The sequence below is a fragment of the Anomalospiza imberbis genome, chromosome Z (genome assembly GCF_031753505.1).
Source record: "Anomalospiza imberbis isolate Cuckoo-Finch-1a 21T00152 chromosome Z, ASM3175350v1, whole genome shotgun sequence".
Taxonomy (NCBI): Eukaryota; Metazoa; Chordata; class Aves; order Passeriformes; family Viduidae; genus Anomalospiza; species Anomalospiza imberbis.
In genome coordinates this window covers 61,290,705-61,305,775 of record NC_089721.1, presented here as the reverse complement: position 1 = coordinate 61,305,775, position 15,071 = coordinate 61,290,705, and the positions used below count along the sequence as shown (strand labels likewise).

General features: G+C 40.0%; 1 protein-coding gene across 5 annotated transcripts in view; it reads right to left on the bottom strand.

Annotated features, from left to right (window-relative positions):
* Positions 1 to 14,917, bottom strand: part of HOOK3 (hook microtubule tethering protein 3) — an 85,610-nt gene extending 70,693 nt beyond the window's left edge. For 3 of the 5 annotated variants that reach the window (XM_068176882.1, XM_068176884.1, XM_068176883.1), the window contains exons 1-2: positions 14,694 to 14,853; positions 733 to 818 (exon numbers count right to left, since the gene is read on the bottom strand). In XM_068176882.1, coding sequence (XP_068032983.1) covers positions 733 to 818; positions 14,694 to 14,750 — 143 coding nt within the window. In that variant the 5' untranslated portion in view covers positions 14,751 to 14,853. Of the gene's footprint in view, positions 1 to 732; positions 819 to 14,693 lie in introns of all 5 variants that reach the window. The other 2 variants (XM_068176885.1, XM_068176886.1) reach the window with 2 other exon arrangements.
* Positions 14,918 to 15,071: the final 154 nt, after the last annotated feature.

Here is a 15,071-nt window from a genome sequence, read left to right as displayed (position 1 = left end):
TGTGTTGGAAAGATCGCTGTCAGCAGGCCAAAGAAGGTACTGCTCAGATCTGTTAAAACCATATCTGAACTGCTGCATCTGGGCCTCCCCAGTAAGAGACACACCTGGATATAGATGGAAGTTCACCAAAGGGTAATTAAGAGGATTAACTGACTGCAGTTTCTGTCAAGTGAGGTGAGACTGAGTGAGCTGTGTTTGTTTAGCCTCAAGAAGAGAAGGCTCCTGTGTATAAATGACCCAGTGGTGGCTACTTTTTTAAGCCCTCACATAATCTCAGCGGTGCCCAATGAACAGACAAGGGGTAGTAGAAACAAACTGAAAAGTACTTCCAATGGCAAACAACTAAACTGACAGTTCCATTCAGTTTATCACTGAAGTTTTATTACGTTAAACTACTACCTAACATTACTGACTATAGTTTCAAACAATCAGGGCCAATTACCTTACCTTGCACTGATTTCAAGTGTGAATCTGTATGTTTAGTTTTAATTCAGGTTACTTTCCAGTCAGTTCATACTTGAATGAACTCTTCTCTAAAACAAAACTTTTTTTTTCATTTAAGATTGTCATCTGTAAACTACAGAGAAAAAAATCATTACTCATGTTCCACTTTAAAGTACCATCTAAGCCACATCCTTAGGTAATACCAGTCAAGGTAAAATACATGTAAATATACAAAAAAGTACAGATAAAAACCTCTGTATTTAATTCATTAAGTAAACAATTACTTACATTTTTTGAAGAACCTGGGCCATCACAACCCCACTCGTTAAATCTTCCACGGTCTGGCATGGTGCCTCAACATTAAATGTTTGGATCTATGGGAGAAAGGAAAAAGTTATCCTTGATTCCTTCAATATAAAGGAATTGTCAAAAGTTTGAAAAAATACACTGCCAAACAGGAAAAAGATAAACTCCACACATTCTGTGTATATGTTCGGTTTAAAAAGCTTTATATTTAATAGCCATCAAAGAAACGAACAGAGCTTAGTATCCTTGTTTTCTCAACAAACTGCTACAAAAACCAGTATTACATTCTCCAAAAGGCAAACTTTCTACTGCATTTTCTACTTACTGAAAGTCATCAGTGCATTCAAGTACTTCCATATGTTCTTGTGTATATATTCAAATACACCCCCTCAATCAACAAAAGAAAGAAACTCAGTTTTTAGAAGGAACAGTGATCCCACAGAACGCTCATAAGCTCCCCAATGAGAAGATGAAATGTAGATTGACATACATATTCCAAACTTGATTAATCCCTACTATCAGATGGAAGAGAAGAACACAATGCTGCAAAACTCAATTTGGTCTATACAGTACTAGAATTCTGAATATTTCATGCTGCTGTATTAACACAGTGACATGCACCACAGTCCACAGCAAAGCTCTTTTCTTCCTTGCTCTCTTGGTGAGAAGAATCAGTCCACTACAGGACAATCTTTTTAACTCATTTAAGTTATTTGATAATTTACCTTAAAGTAACATTATTTTAAAATTATGTGGATGAGTTTGCAAAAATAATTTTTATGGTATTATTTGGAGGGTATCTGCCTAGTGCTCTCTGCTGCTATCCTCCTCCGACAGGATACAGGAAACTTGGGCTTATTTGTGGAAAGCAAATTTGTTCATATGCACAAGGGATAAGGCAGTCTACAAGAGCACTTGAAGTTTCAGACTATATAAATGTTAGATGTATCAATCATTTTTTTCTGAACATAATGTACAATCATTCATGCTTTAGTGGCATTTGAAAGAGTAATAGTTGTTAGTCATTTCCCAATAAATACTCTTTATATGTGTATGTTACAATAAAAGACAATTTGTGTTTCAGTGGAAAATTCTGAAGGTCTTTCTCTGAGAAGGTTCTCAAAAAGTCAAGTACACAATAACCATATTCTCCTTATACCTTTGGAATAGTATATTATTATACCTTTGGTACAAGTACTCTAGGTCATGTAAGGTAGAATTAGTCATGTAGGCACTCTAGCAATGCCATTTAACATTAATTTGGAGTAAAGACACCTAAGGTGAATTTTCCTTTTTTCCTTTTATTCTGGAGAAAAAAACCTCACACTCAAGTAGGAAAAAAAAAGCCATTATATCCATGAAGAGTCAAAAACTGAGCTCTCAGAGCATGTTTCCCGATCAACTGAGACCACTCAATAGTAATGAATGATGCCCATGTTCCAAAAGCACATGAATAAATTACTGAGTGGCATGTAAGACAGACAGAAGTGACTTCTGCACTTCTGATTCAGCTTTTCTTACAGCCTGGTCTGAATTACTTAAAAAAACCTCACAGCTGCCTCTCCAGAAATCAAGAAGCCATCAGAGGTTGTCAGGACACTAGGTGAAAATCAGAGTGGGTGGGTGAGGAAAAAAACCCACGCATGAAAACACAACATAACAGGATACAACACTGAATTGCTATTTTGCCAGAAAACTGAACTTACCAGTAGTTTCTGATTTGTGGCAACACTGTTGAAGGAATACAGAGACAACTCTGAGTCCCCAACTCAGCAAAATATTAAACAATATATCATAGTTTACAGGTACAACAAAAAGGGCTGCAATGACATTGTTAATATTTATGCTTGCAGAAGTTTAAGGTGCTAAAAAGATAAAATTATCAAGCACAGACAATGAAAACTTTGCTTCTAATTTTGCATATTATACATTTAAATAATGAAAATTGAAATCACTTTGCTGCACAAGACCCAAATCAAAAAATGCCTTAGGAACTACTACTGTTAAAGTTTTCCAGAAGTAGACAATGTTAAATGTTCTTTTCAAATAAGCAACAGCAACACAATTAAAGTCTTCTAACCAGGATGTTTTAGATTTATTTTGTAACTTGATATATGAAACACTTCCTTGACTAAATAAAAGTGTATGTAGATGACACCACTACAGTGAAGGTCAAAGAAAGATGAGCAAGCCTATTTCCAAAACACAGAAAAACAAGATGCACATTCTCTGCTATTTTGTGTATAATTTTATCATCATACTTCCCTAACATTTGACATAGAAAAAAGGTCTAAACTGTCATTAAGGTTCAGGTAACCTATCTGAATTCTTTCTTCCTCCCATAGACATACATGCAAGACTGCCATTGAGGAAAATAATGATTCTCATAGTTAGATATCAAAGAAAAGAAAGAAAGATTTAAACTAATGTGACTTTCATCTGCATACACATTTACATTTCATAATAAATGAAATTATTTTTTTACATTTAGTTTATGTATTTTTATATTTAGTTTTAGTTATAAAAACTATAAATTTTGGTTTTATATTTCAATTGTGTCAAATTCATACTGCAAAACATTTAGATAAATCTTAAAATTAAAGAACTATATGCTTTTCATATCCTTCAAAAAGTTACAATTTTTCTTCAAAAAATCTTACATAAAATAGCTTTTCAAATTTACATCAAAGTTAAACTCCTATACCATTGCCAGTTCTACAATATGCTAAATCCCTCTAGGAAAGTAAGAGTTCACTTTCCAGAAGGGAGAAAATTATAAGAATGTGGCGAATGATAAGAATGTGGGGAGACACAAAGTTCCAGCTATTGAGACAAGCAAATTTGTGTGTGTGTGCCTTTAAACAGCCATTCAGTAACAGCTGTTAAAACAGTGCTCTTCCTGTGCATTGTGATGTATCTCCTCCTGGAAGACTGCTCCCCGTTCCTGCACAAAATGCTCCTCTGCTCCTACTTCCTGAGTGCTTGCAATGCAGTTGTCATGGTTAGTTCCACAACAATGAAAATTAATTTCTGTTTTCTGTTATGATTATTGGGGCTTTTTCCCTGCTTCTTGAACTGTTGTATGGAGCCTTTACCTCATGTCTGTGGGCACACATGAATCTCAGGAAGTTCAAGGCCAAGTGCTGCATCTGAGTTGGGGCAACCCTCCCCAGCAACACAGGCTGGGGGATGAAGAGATTGAGAGCAGCCCTGCCAAGAAGGATTTGGGGGTGCTGGTGGGTGAGAGGTGAACATTAGTCAAACATGCATGGTCAGCAGGTTAAAGGAGGTGATTTTCCCCTCCACTCCTCTCTCATGAGACCCCATGACTCTTAGTACTATGTCGAGCCCTAGGGTCCTTTGTACAAGGAAGCCACAGACATGTTTGAGCAAACCCTGAATAGGGCTTTCTTCCTATAAGGAAAGGCTGGGAGAGTTGGGGTTGTTCAGCTTGGAGAAGAGAAGGCTTCAGTGAGACCTCACTGCGGCCTTTCAGTACTTAAAGGAAGAATGGGGACACAGTTTTTAATAGGCCCTGTAGCAACCAGAAAAGCAGAAACTGTTTTAAATTCAAAAATCAGAGTCTAAGAGTAGATGAGGAAGAATTACTCTATGATGAGGGTGGTAAAACACTGGAACAAAGAAGTGGTAGATGCCCCATCCCCAGTAAGGCTGGGCTAGGCTCTGCACAACATGATCTAATTGAAGATGTCCCTGCACAAAGCCGGGGGGAAGGGGACAGGGGGAAAGAGTAGGGGGAGGGTTGGACTACTTTACATTTAAAGATCCCTTACAACACAAACTATTCTATGATCCTATCACCCAAGACACTGGGGAAAAGAAAGGGGTAAAGTGAAAAACCTCAGCCACTTGATTTAACCACTAGGTCTAGTAGGCCTTCATACCTTCCATCAACTATCATGCAATGAGAGAAAAGGGTTCTTTAATTTTGCTGAATATTAATCCAGATCTCTGATCCACATGGACACGAACAGTCAATTTTTATAAAAACCTTAGAATAAGAGTTATCATGTTCCAGTTACAATGCAAAGGAGGCTATCACCGGGGACTAAATAATTGCTTCAGGAAGACAATACCTTAGCAAATTTGAGTTACAGTTCCTGATTATATAAATGACTAGTGAGGATTTGTTAGCTGCTAGGGATAGGACAAAAATATATTTCATGAAAAATGCTTTTGATATGAAGGTCAGTGAATTGGACAAACACTCAGTTGTCAAAGACGGTAGGTGAAAACCAGGATAAAAACGTCATGGGGAATCCAGCATCCCATGAAACATGTTGAGAAAAAGAAAAAAAGTAAAAAACGAAACAAAGCAAACCAATTCCACCTCAAAGACGAAAAAAATTCTCAATGACCTTTTCTTTCTCAACACTAAGGGATAATGAAAGACTTGCTCTTTGCACAGTGATTATATACACAGCCTGGTTTTTATTAATGATGCAGTTATGTAACAAACCTCTAAAGTATTCTTTTGGAATAATACCTGAAATTGTTCTTAGTGGCTCTTAGCGCATACAACACTGTGTGACTGGTTACCTTAAGCGCAAACACAACAAACAGTAGTACCCAATTTCCAATTTATCCAAGCAAAGCACTCCCCACTCACTGCTGGGGGACAAACTGAGCATAGGTCCAGATTCTGACCAACCTGCTTGTTTCTGTCAGATTTTGCCACTCTCTTTCCCTCTCCTTACAATTATAACTATTATTGTTATTAGCATATTTAGTACTATGTTATATTCATTATTCATACTATTCTATATTTATGTTATGTCTAGCCTATTATTATTGTATTATTTTGTTTCAATTATTAAATATTTCTTATGTCAACCTGCAATGTTTATCTTTTCTTTCCCATTCTTTTTCCCACTGGCAAGGGATCTGGGGGGAATGAGTGAGCAGTTGGGTGATCCTTAATTCCCAACAAGGATTTAACCATAGCACCACCACTTTAAAATTGTTCATCCACTATTTCCCTATATTTTTGGAACTGACTATGCAAGCTTACAGCTGGCTGCTACGCAGAGCCAAGAACAATGCCGTGCCAGTACAGAAGAAACAAATCAACAGAGACAAGTGGCCGTGAAAGGAGACAAGAAAGGAACCAGCTTCACTAGGTTGGATGCAACAAGTGCATTGGCAGAGAAGAATAAGGCGGGTTGGATACTTCTGTCCTTGCACATTAATCCTGTATTACCTACAAGATCTGCAAGAATCTCACTAAAACAACATTAACTCAGCTTCAATGCCTGGAGGAAACCAGAGTAACTCTTTGCACAATAACAAGATAATTAAATGATACACACAGTTATTCTTCCTCAGATTTCTTGTTCTTTCTTCCTCAAAATTCTTGTGTTGAGACAGTCCTTTCAAATTAGAAGTGCATTCCCATCCTAAAAGCAGATCTTGTCCTTTTGGATAACTTTAAGATTTCTTTGCCCATTTTTCTTCTCACAGTTGGTAGCACTGCTATCTTCGGCCTGCATAGTCATGGCATAAGCTGTTTTTTCACGCTTTCCAAGATAACAGCAGACTGCATGAAACAAACAATGGGGAAACAGATTCTCTAACAAGCAGCAGTTTTATTCCAAGATTTGAATGTTTCCACTGATTTTTAGGTTGTCAGGCTTTCATCACTACAATATCAAAAATTACTTTGCAATCCAGCTGTAATGTTAGCTACTCAATTAGCCCAACAATGAATTGACAAGGTTTTTACATTACTGGTCAGGGTGGGGATTCTTCTAGGGAAGGACTTGAGTATTAATTTTTTATTAATTTGCCTCTCATTTTATGTATATTGTGTTTAAACCCAAATTCTGAATAGGTCAAAGCCATTAAATACCTCAATCAAATAGTTATTCAAAGTGACACTTTTCCAGTTATTAAATATTTCTTTTGCAGAAACACAGTGCAGAAAGCAGAAGACACAGCTTGACTAAGGCTTACTTACTGAAGGATTTAAGAGATGAGAGAGCCACAAGAGCACAAACCAGTTACTACTGCACTGTCTTGGCATTGCCACCAAATTGCTGCTAATTGACATGTTCAAGTATGACAAATTATTAAGATACAATGAAGAGAGCCTCAAGTCTGAATGGTTTTTGGTTTAACCATTTCAGAAACATTAATGAAAATACAAGCTAAGCTACCCACTCCTGTGGTGAAAATTAACATATTCCTGTTTTCAGTTGAAATCCGAATGAGCCAACTGATGAAAAAGAATTCTAAACAGCATTTGTAATGAAGATAAAATGAAGATATATAATACATAATAGGAAGGCCTAAAACAGCAACATAAACCAGCAGTTCTTTCCGAGCCTGCATCTATTTAATCACGTTTTATTTAAAAGTAGTATGTATCAGTCAATGCTTTCTCTTTTCAAAATACAAGCTACTAATAAAGTGCAAAATTGCCAAACATTAAATCAATGCACCCACATTTATGGGATACATACATTCACACTGCACCAAGCACCAATGAATTTTAGAAAGCTTCAAAAGTGCCTTTTACGACTAGAAATATCTTCTTTCCTTTTTTGGAAAAAAAAACTCAATCCAAAACACAAATGGTAGGTTTTCCAGGAACCAGTAGCTTCCTCTGCAAATCAGAGTACAAAATTTTCCATCTCTACTGCTCAGAAGAGACAAAATAACACACTTATAATGATGTCATATTAAACACAGAAGTAGGATCTTCTACCTTCAGCACTCTGACTCACATAAGCCCAGATGGTAATCCAGCCCATAGAATTGGGACACCTGAAGTCTCACCAGAGAAGGATAATGAAACTTTTCTGTAAATGTAGGTGTTCAATAAAAATAGCAGAACAGCCCTCAATGAACGAAAGAGTGAAAATCTTTCTATTCTGAATGAACATGGCTAAGCTACTAGAAATCTGAACAACATCAGGAAAATGTGCCCAAATGGATCCATACTAAAATAAATACCAGGCAGCAGGACATAGCATTTATGTGAGGGCACAGGGCCAATTTAGTTCTTGGCTAGTGGCTAGAGAAACTTTCCAAATTTATACATATTTCTAACATTACATAACAAAAACCACCAAACAAACAAACAAAAAAACACAAAAAAAAAACCCCACAACACACCAAAACAAGAAAACCAAACAAAAAAACCCCAAAACAAATCAACCAAACAAAAAGCAAACAGAACAAGAAATAAATAAACAAAACCAAAACAACAAATTGTAAAAAATATATTATAGCCTTCCCCTTGCAAAATACAGAAGAACAACTATTTAGAGTCTGTAGTTCCAACCTTTGCATTTATAATTCAGATGAGAAACAGTATCTATTGACAGGCGAAAGAAATATCTCTCTTCCCCAAAATCACAGAAGACAAATCCAAGAACATTAAGTTCTACTGAAATATCATCTGCACAGACTTTCTGACCAGTGTGGAAACACAGGCTTTCACAGGATCACATGAATAAGAAAGATTTAGCAGCTAAAAGATATGATTAAGAGAAAGCTGGCACTAAGTTTTCACCAGGTTAAGAAATTTCAGACTGAACAGATTCTAGGACTGGTAACAGATGTATCTGTAATCTGTAAAATTAGCATATCTTGCAGTTCAATTCTTCTCCTTTTCTTTAGTTATATTTCAACAAACAATTACCTGAAATTCATGGAATTCTGTGCAGAATAAGATTTTTCAGAGGCTAACCAAATTCCATTAAAAAAAAGGCAGCAGCCACCATGAAACAGGTAGCCATCTTTTGGCATTGCCCATAAAATTAAATCATTAACCCTGCCAAAGTGATCAAGTCATGCTGGGCCTTTTTTCCTAGCCACAAATGGGGCAGTAGAATTAATAAAACCAAAAACAAACACGCACACAAAAAACACACAAAAATAAATTAAGAAACAAAAAAAACCCCACACATAAATTCTGTTGCAGTTAATCACACACTTATTTCTACTTATTCCTACACTGAAGTGAAACTATGGATACCTTGCTGCCATGGCAAACAAGTTCACTCAAAGATTTATCTTACATAATCCTGAAATGTAGAAAGGCTGTAATTCATTTAATACTTTGCAACACTGCAGTGAATAAATTACAGATGCTCATTTCCCTGATCTGTTGTCCCCAAAACATGGGGTTAAATATGCATTTCTTGTTTAAGTATCCTAACTTAGCTACCTTGAGAGACTTAGCTTAAAATGGGAGGTCCACAAAGGATACAAAGCACTACACTTACAGCGTGACACACTTTTGCAATGAAACTTGCAGCTAAATGGCATGAAAGAGCCCTAGGAATCCCAGGGCTAAAGCACATTATCATCATATTTACAATGCATCTTCTTGTGCAATACTTGCTCCACTACCTGCACCACTTCAAAAACACTTCCTGTGTGCTTCCTTTGAAAAGATCCCATCCCTTTGTGGCCCCAGCTAGTCCACTGAAACACAACTCCAGCTTTGTATCCATTCAGAAGTTTCTGCCTGCCACAGGCAGGAGCAGAGCACTGGCCGGACTCCCCCACCCTTAACCTTAGAGAGCTTTTCCCTTCACCAAAACCCTTCTCCTTTCCATGTTGTCTCTTTGTTCTCTGCCCTGAATGAGCAGTACTAAGGAACTCACAGGAGGGAACGATCTAAGTCACTTATGGCAAATGCAGGCAGAAAAACAATGCAAGCATACTCTGCAGGGCAGGAAACCACTACCTGTGGTTAAAGAAAGAGTTAATCCCTCTCCCTATCCTGTATGGCAGGACCTGCCAGGCTGCTGGTAACAAAAGCCGAAAGGACACTACTACTCTCTTCCCCTCACTTTCAACCATGTATTCCTGCTGTAGCCTTGTGCTAGTGTTGGTTGCCATGTGGCAAATAACCTTGCTGCTGTTTGGGGTTTTTTCTAATTAATCACTAGGACTTGCAAATTAAATTGATTAAAAACCCCAGACTTAGGTTCTGAAGCTGGGGCACTTAACAAACCAAACGTAGGCAAAGACCTTTCTAAACGACCACGCTAAAGAGACATCCAACAAAGGAGAGAGCAGCAAGTGCAACTGTGTAGCAGGGGAGAGAGAGAAGAAGCCCTAGGCTCAACTTGAATGTCTACACATTGTAGCAAAGATTTCTAATGGTACAGGAAGAACAGAAGGACAGAATACGATCTCAAACTTTACAAGCCCCAAAATGTCACAATTAAGACAGTTGTGCAAAATTCACAGTTTGACTTAATCTCTTCAAAACATCTGTGTTTTAAGTATTTCAGAGAAGACAGAAACAGATTTCTCTCCACACCTCCCACTTTGAGATTAACAAACTAACAGAAAAGTTGGTCCTTTACACTCTCTAAGGTTCATAGTTCCTAGCAGTAAAGTCTGTTTCTTTTCCACACTGCATCTCACAACCCCTCACCAAAAAATGAGGGGGTAGAATTGGAAGCTGAAATTGAGTACACACTAAATCATATCAAAATGTCTTTTTTCTTCAGTGAACTACTATAAATGTACACTGTATGGAACAGCTCTTCTGGAAGGAGAGAACAGAAAAAATAGCAGAATTTGGGACAAGGCCCCAAAGACTGAAAATCATGCATGATGAATAATGCCGGCACCTCCAAATTCTTTGTTCAGTCTTTCTTTATCAGGTTGACTTAAAATATGGGGGGGGGGGGGGGGGGGAAGAGGTGGGGGGAGATGGCAAGGAACATAAACAAACCGTACCCTATTACCTTTAATTATTGTACTGCTATGCTATCAGCCTTTTATCACTTGCTCTTCAATATAACTTGAAGAGAAGTTCCTGTTTCTGCTTGACCTCTCAGTTATACGTTAAAAAAAATCCCTATTATCCAATAATGGTGCTAGACACTCCAGATCCTTCAAACATGGTGAATGTTACACACAGAATATCACAGTCATAGACAACTATCCCTTTAAAAGCTGGAGCAACAGATCCTTTACTACCTTAGTGAGAGGTCATAAACTATAAAAAAAGGTTGTTCAGCCTACTGGTCTTTCATATTAGTTACAAGGGCTGTGATCTGCCAGATTCCTCAAGCCATATTCCATGATTGCTGACAAGTTCAAGTGTTTTTGCCCTCTGAACAGCAACACATTGTAATCAAACAGAATCGTTTTCTTGATTCCCTGTCATCATCAGCACAATCAACTACTCCTGTAATATGTTTTTTTCAAGAGGTAAGATATGCTGATGCAATTATATTATCAGAAATAAATGAAACTACAACTTTGTGGTCAGTGGGCAAGGAGAGGAAGAAGAAACAATTTAAACAGGCACAGCAAGCTGCCTACAATCTTGGCATCTACAAGAAACCAGAAGAGTACTTAAAAATGCAAATGCACAAGGATGAGAACAGCATAATCTATAAAGAAAATAACTGGTCAGCAAGAAAAAACAGCCTTCCCAGTAGATTCCCTCAGTAATTTCTCTTTGAATAGAGTACCTATCGAGCATTTCCAAGCAGCCCTCTTGAGGAACCTGTTTCAGCAGTTGGTCACATGTAGTTGGTCTCTATACTTCATCCTACCACAGATAAATCCTTACAGCTGGGGAAAGGCCATGACACAGAAGACAGAGATACACTGTACTGAAGAGATTTTCAGCCAAAAAGGGGGAAAGGTCAATCTAAACGACTGAAGTGCTTATGAAGTGTAGGATGCTGAAACAGGAGCCTTGCAATGTTTGGAAAGTTCTCACTTATCATGAAAGTTTTAACAGAAACTCTGTTTGGCCTTGAGGGCTGGAAAAGAAAGAAAGCAGGCAAGATGCAGTTTGGTGGAGGCAGCACCATACTAAAATAAGTGATATTTATCATAATGAAAGAAAGTTCATGACATCTCCACATCAACTTACTACTTACAACGGCTTAGCAGCAACCTCTTTGAGGAATCCTCCTGTTTACATACCAAGGCTAGGCAATCTTTTCAGTATCATATCTTAGTTCTATACTAGAAAAGAAAACTTCTCAGGTTACACAGCAAAAGCCTGTAGCTATCACAACGATTTCAGATACACTGAAGTGTAATTTGCATAGCCACGTTTGACACCTCTCCACCTTTTATGAAATGCCTCAGCCATATATCTAAGTTGAGAGCGATCCTGACACTACATACACACAAAAACAACCCAAACCAAACACCAAAAACCCATGTGTTCATATGTAAACCAGTCTTTACTTTTAGACAGAAAAATAAGTTGTCAATGTCTGTTAGATACGTTGAAACAACTTTAGTATTACTGCAGGTTTACCTCACAGCCACATTTTTCTAAACTATCTTGGCTAAAATGCATATTGGACAACAATTCTATAGTGCGTAGGATAGTCTCAGAGGAGATCTTGTGAGAGATCTTTGGTAGAGCAAAAATTCTATAATTACAGTAGGTTGCAAACACTGCTAATGTGCAAATATCAGTTTTGAGAGGCCAGTACTAGGCCTCTAGTTCTTCATTCAGTTTTGCTCAAGTTGCCACTACTGTGGCGGTCTAAAAATGACATCATGGTCACCTGCTAAAGTGGTAGGAAGTCAAAACTCACCCAGCTGTTTAAAATCTTGAACAAAAAATATTTAGGAAGCTGTTTGATGACACTGTCAAAGAGGTGAAAAATAAACAAGAAGCTAGCTAAAGCTAGCTAGAGCTAAAACCTAACAACAAAAATGGTTTTTGGCAAAATATTAAAAAATAAACCAAAACATATTCAGAGGCAACTTGCTCCAGCTTAAACACAGCAGAAGAAAAATCACAGGCATGTAGGGTAAAAAGCCTAAGAGATATGCTCCTTAATTAAAATAATGAGCTGGCAGAGGGAGGAACACTTTCTTCTTACCCTATATCCATCTGAGTAAACATTAATTTTAGGCCAAACAGGTTCTCAGACTTGTAGAAAGCCTTATCTATTCAAAACACAGACAAACCAGTTTAATTACTTCTGGTTTGAATGTTAAGCAAGAAATCTGGGAGGCTAAACTAGTTCTAAAGAGCAGGCAGCTTCTCTGGCATAATGGGAAATGACTAGCCTTCCCAGATGTGCATAAACTGTTATTAAGACAGCTCTACCCTCCTATCTAAATGAATGGTTTCCCAAGAATTATGGGACTTGAGAGAAAGCCAAGCAAAAAAAGCACCTTCTTTATACACAGTCATTTTCACTGAGGAACAAAAAACTTCACTGCCTCTTCTGCAAGTTTCATGTATGCTGGAATAAAGTCACCTTTCTTCATTTTTTTTTTTTACTGAGTATGTTTCAAAGCCACATTCCCACATACATGACGAAACTGTAAAATAACCTGTAACTTCATACATTCATCTCAGAATAAAGCTGACCCATTCAAATACTGTTTAAGATTTACTATTTCTGCTAATCAAAAGAGATGCAGCTAGTCTCCTCATTAGCTCATTATTTGAGAAGTGTAAAGGGACTTGCGTGGACCATTCCTACAGATAGGACCAGGCTGCATGGGGCAGGTACAGCTTCAGGACTGCAGATTATAAAGACTGAGCCTCTCACTCAACTTTTCTTTGCCAGTATTAATACACATTGACTTCCTCATATTGGGACTTTTTATTCCCCACACCTGAAAGAGAAAGCATGGAAAGCCAAAAGCAAGACAAGCGGCCAACACTTGTCCATAACACAGATGGAAAAGTTGGCAGGAACGCGAAGGAAAGTGAAACTTATCCAGACCTATATAAAGTACTTCCCCAAAAAACTCTTCCCCAGAATTGTTGCCTTCTATACTTTCCAGGCCACTTGCTCACTTCTAAGAATAAATTAATTCCCTTGCTCATCCTTTCTGACTTTCATTGAGAAATCTAACCTGTTATTCCCCAGGAACTTACTCATCACCATCAGAGCTTCAGTCAGCTCTGGCTTCTCATAGAAAAAATGTCTGAAAATTTCTGTTTCTATCCTACAATCAGTTGTATTGCAGAGTTTCATATTTTAGGTATTTACTTGGCAATTTTGAGTATAGAGGGGAAAAACCCAAACCAGCCTCAAACCAAAATCCAGTGGTTTCAAACAACTGACCAATAACTCAGCTACTACAGAAATGCAAGATCCACGTCTGTGTTACAGTCACTGCTCAGACTACAGGTAGCTGCAAACCCAAGTTTAAGGTCCACTACATTTTGGCTGCTCTTTGAGTGACAGCATAACCTAAAGACATGTTTGGCAAAAATTGCAAACATTAAAGTAGTACAAAGTAATTTTTATCATAAGATCATGGAATCATAGAAGGGTTTGGCCTGGAAAAGAACCTTGAAAATCATCTGGTTCCAACCTCCCTGCCATAAGCAGGGACGCCTTCAGCTAGATCGGGTTGCTCAGAGCCCCATCCAACCTGGCCTTGAACACCTCCAGGAATAAATATATCACCTCTTAGGCTGACAGTGTAAAATCCTCGACCTCATCGGTGAACTCTGTCTCTCGAGACTCAAGCTCTGCTTAAAAAACACAGAAAAACAAACAGGCGGAAATGCAAGTTTCTGGTCAGAAAGGCGGCCTTGCAGCTCAGAGAGCGATGGGCAGGTACGAACAGCGGGGTACTGACATACCGACGGCACAGGAGGGACAAGGACCAGAGCCACGGCCTGCAGCGCGCCAGCCCAGCCCGGGAGCTGCTGGGGGCGCTCCCGCGCCGGCCCCCCGGGCCTTTGTTACCCCGCTGCAGGGCCAGCGTTGAGGCGGAGCACGGCCCTGCCCAGGCACCCCCGAAGCGCCAAGATAAGACATGAACAAAGCAAGGCCGGGCCGCCGGGGCTCCGCCGCCCCCGGCCCGGCCGCGGTGCGGGCCGCAGGGCCTCCACCGCCGGAGCGGAGCCGCGGCGGGGCGGGGGGGGGGGGGGAGGGACGCGCCCGGCGCCGCGGCCCAGAAACGCAGCCCAGCTCGGTGCGGGCGGGCAGCGCGACACTCACCCAGGTGAGCAGGCTCTCGCCGAGCTCGGCGCGCTCCAGGTTCTCCACGTTGAACATGGCGGGACTGCGGGGCCGCGGCCGGGTCGGTACCGCCGGTCCCGCCCCGCCCCGTCCCGGGCCGGGCGGTGGCGCCGACACGTCACCGCGCCCAGACGGACCGGCCGCGCGCCTGCGCCCGGCGGCCGCGGGGCGGGGGACGCGGCGCGACCCGACGCCGCGGGGCGGGGCCGCGGGGCCGGCGGCGAGCGGCGGCTGAGGGACCGCGGGCGGGGCTGGGCTGTCCGCCCCTCACGGCCGGCCGCGGGGGACTGCGGACGGTGAGGGAGACGCGGACTCCTCTGTCGCATGCCCGCCGAGGCACCTCGTACGACGCCGGGC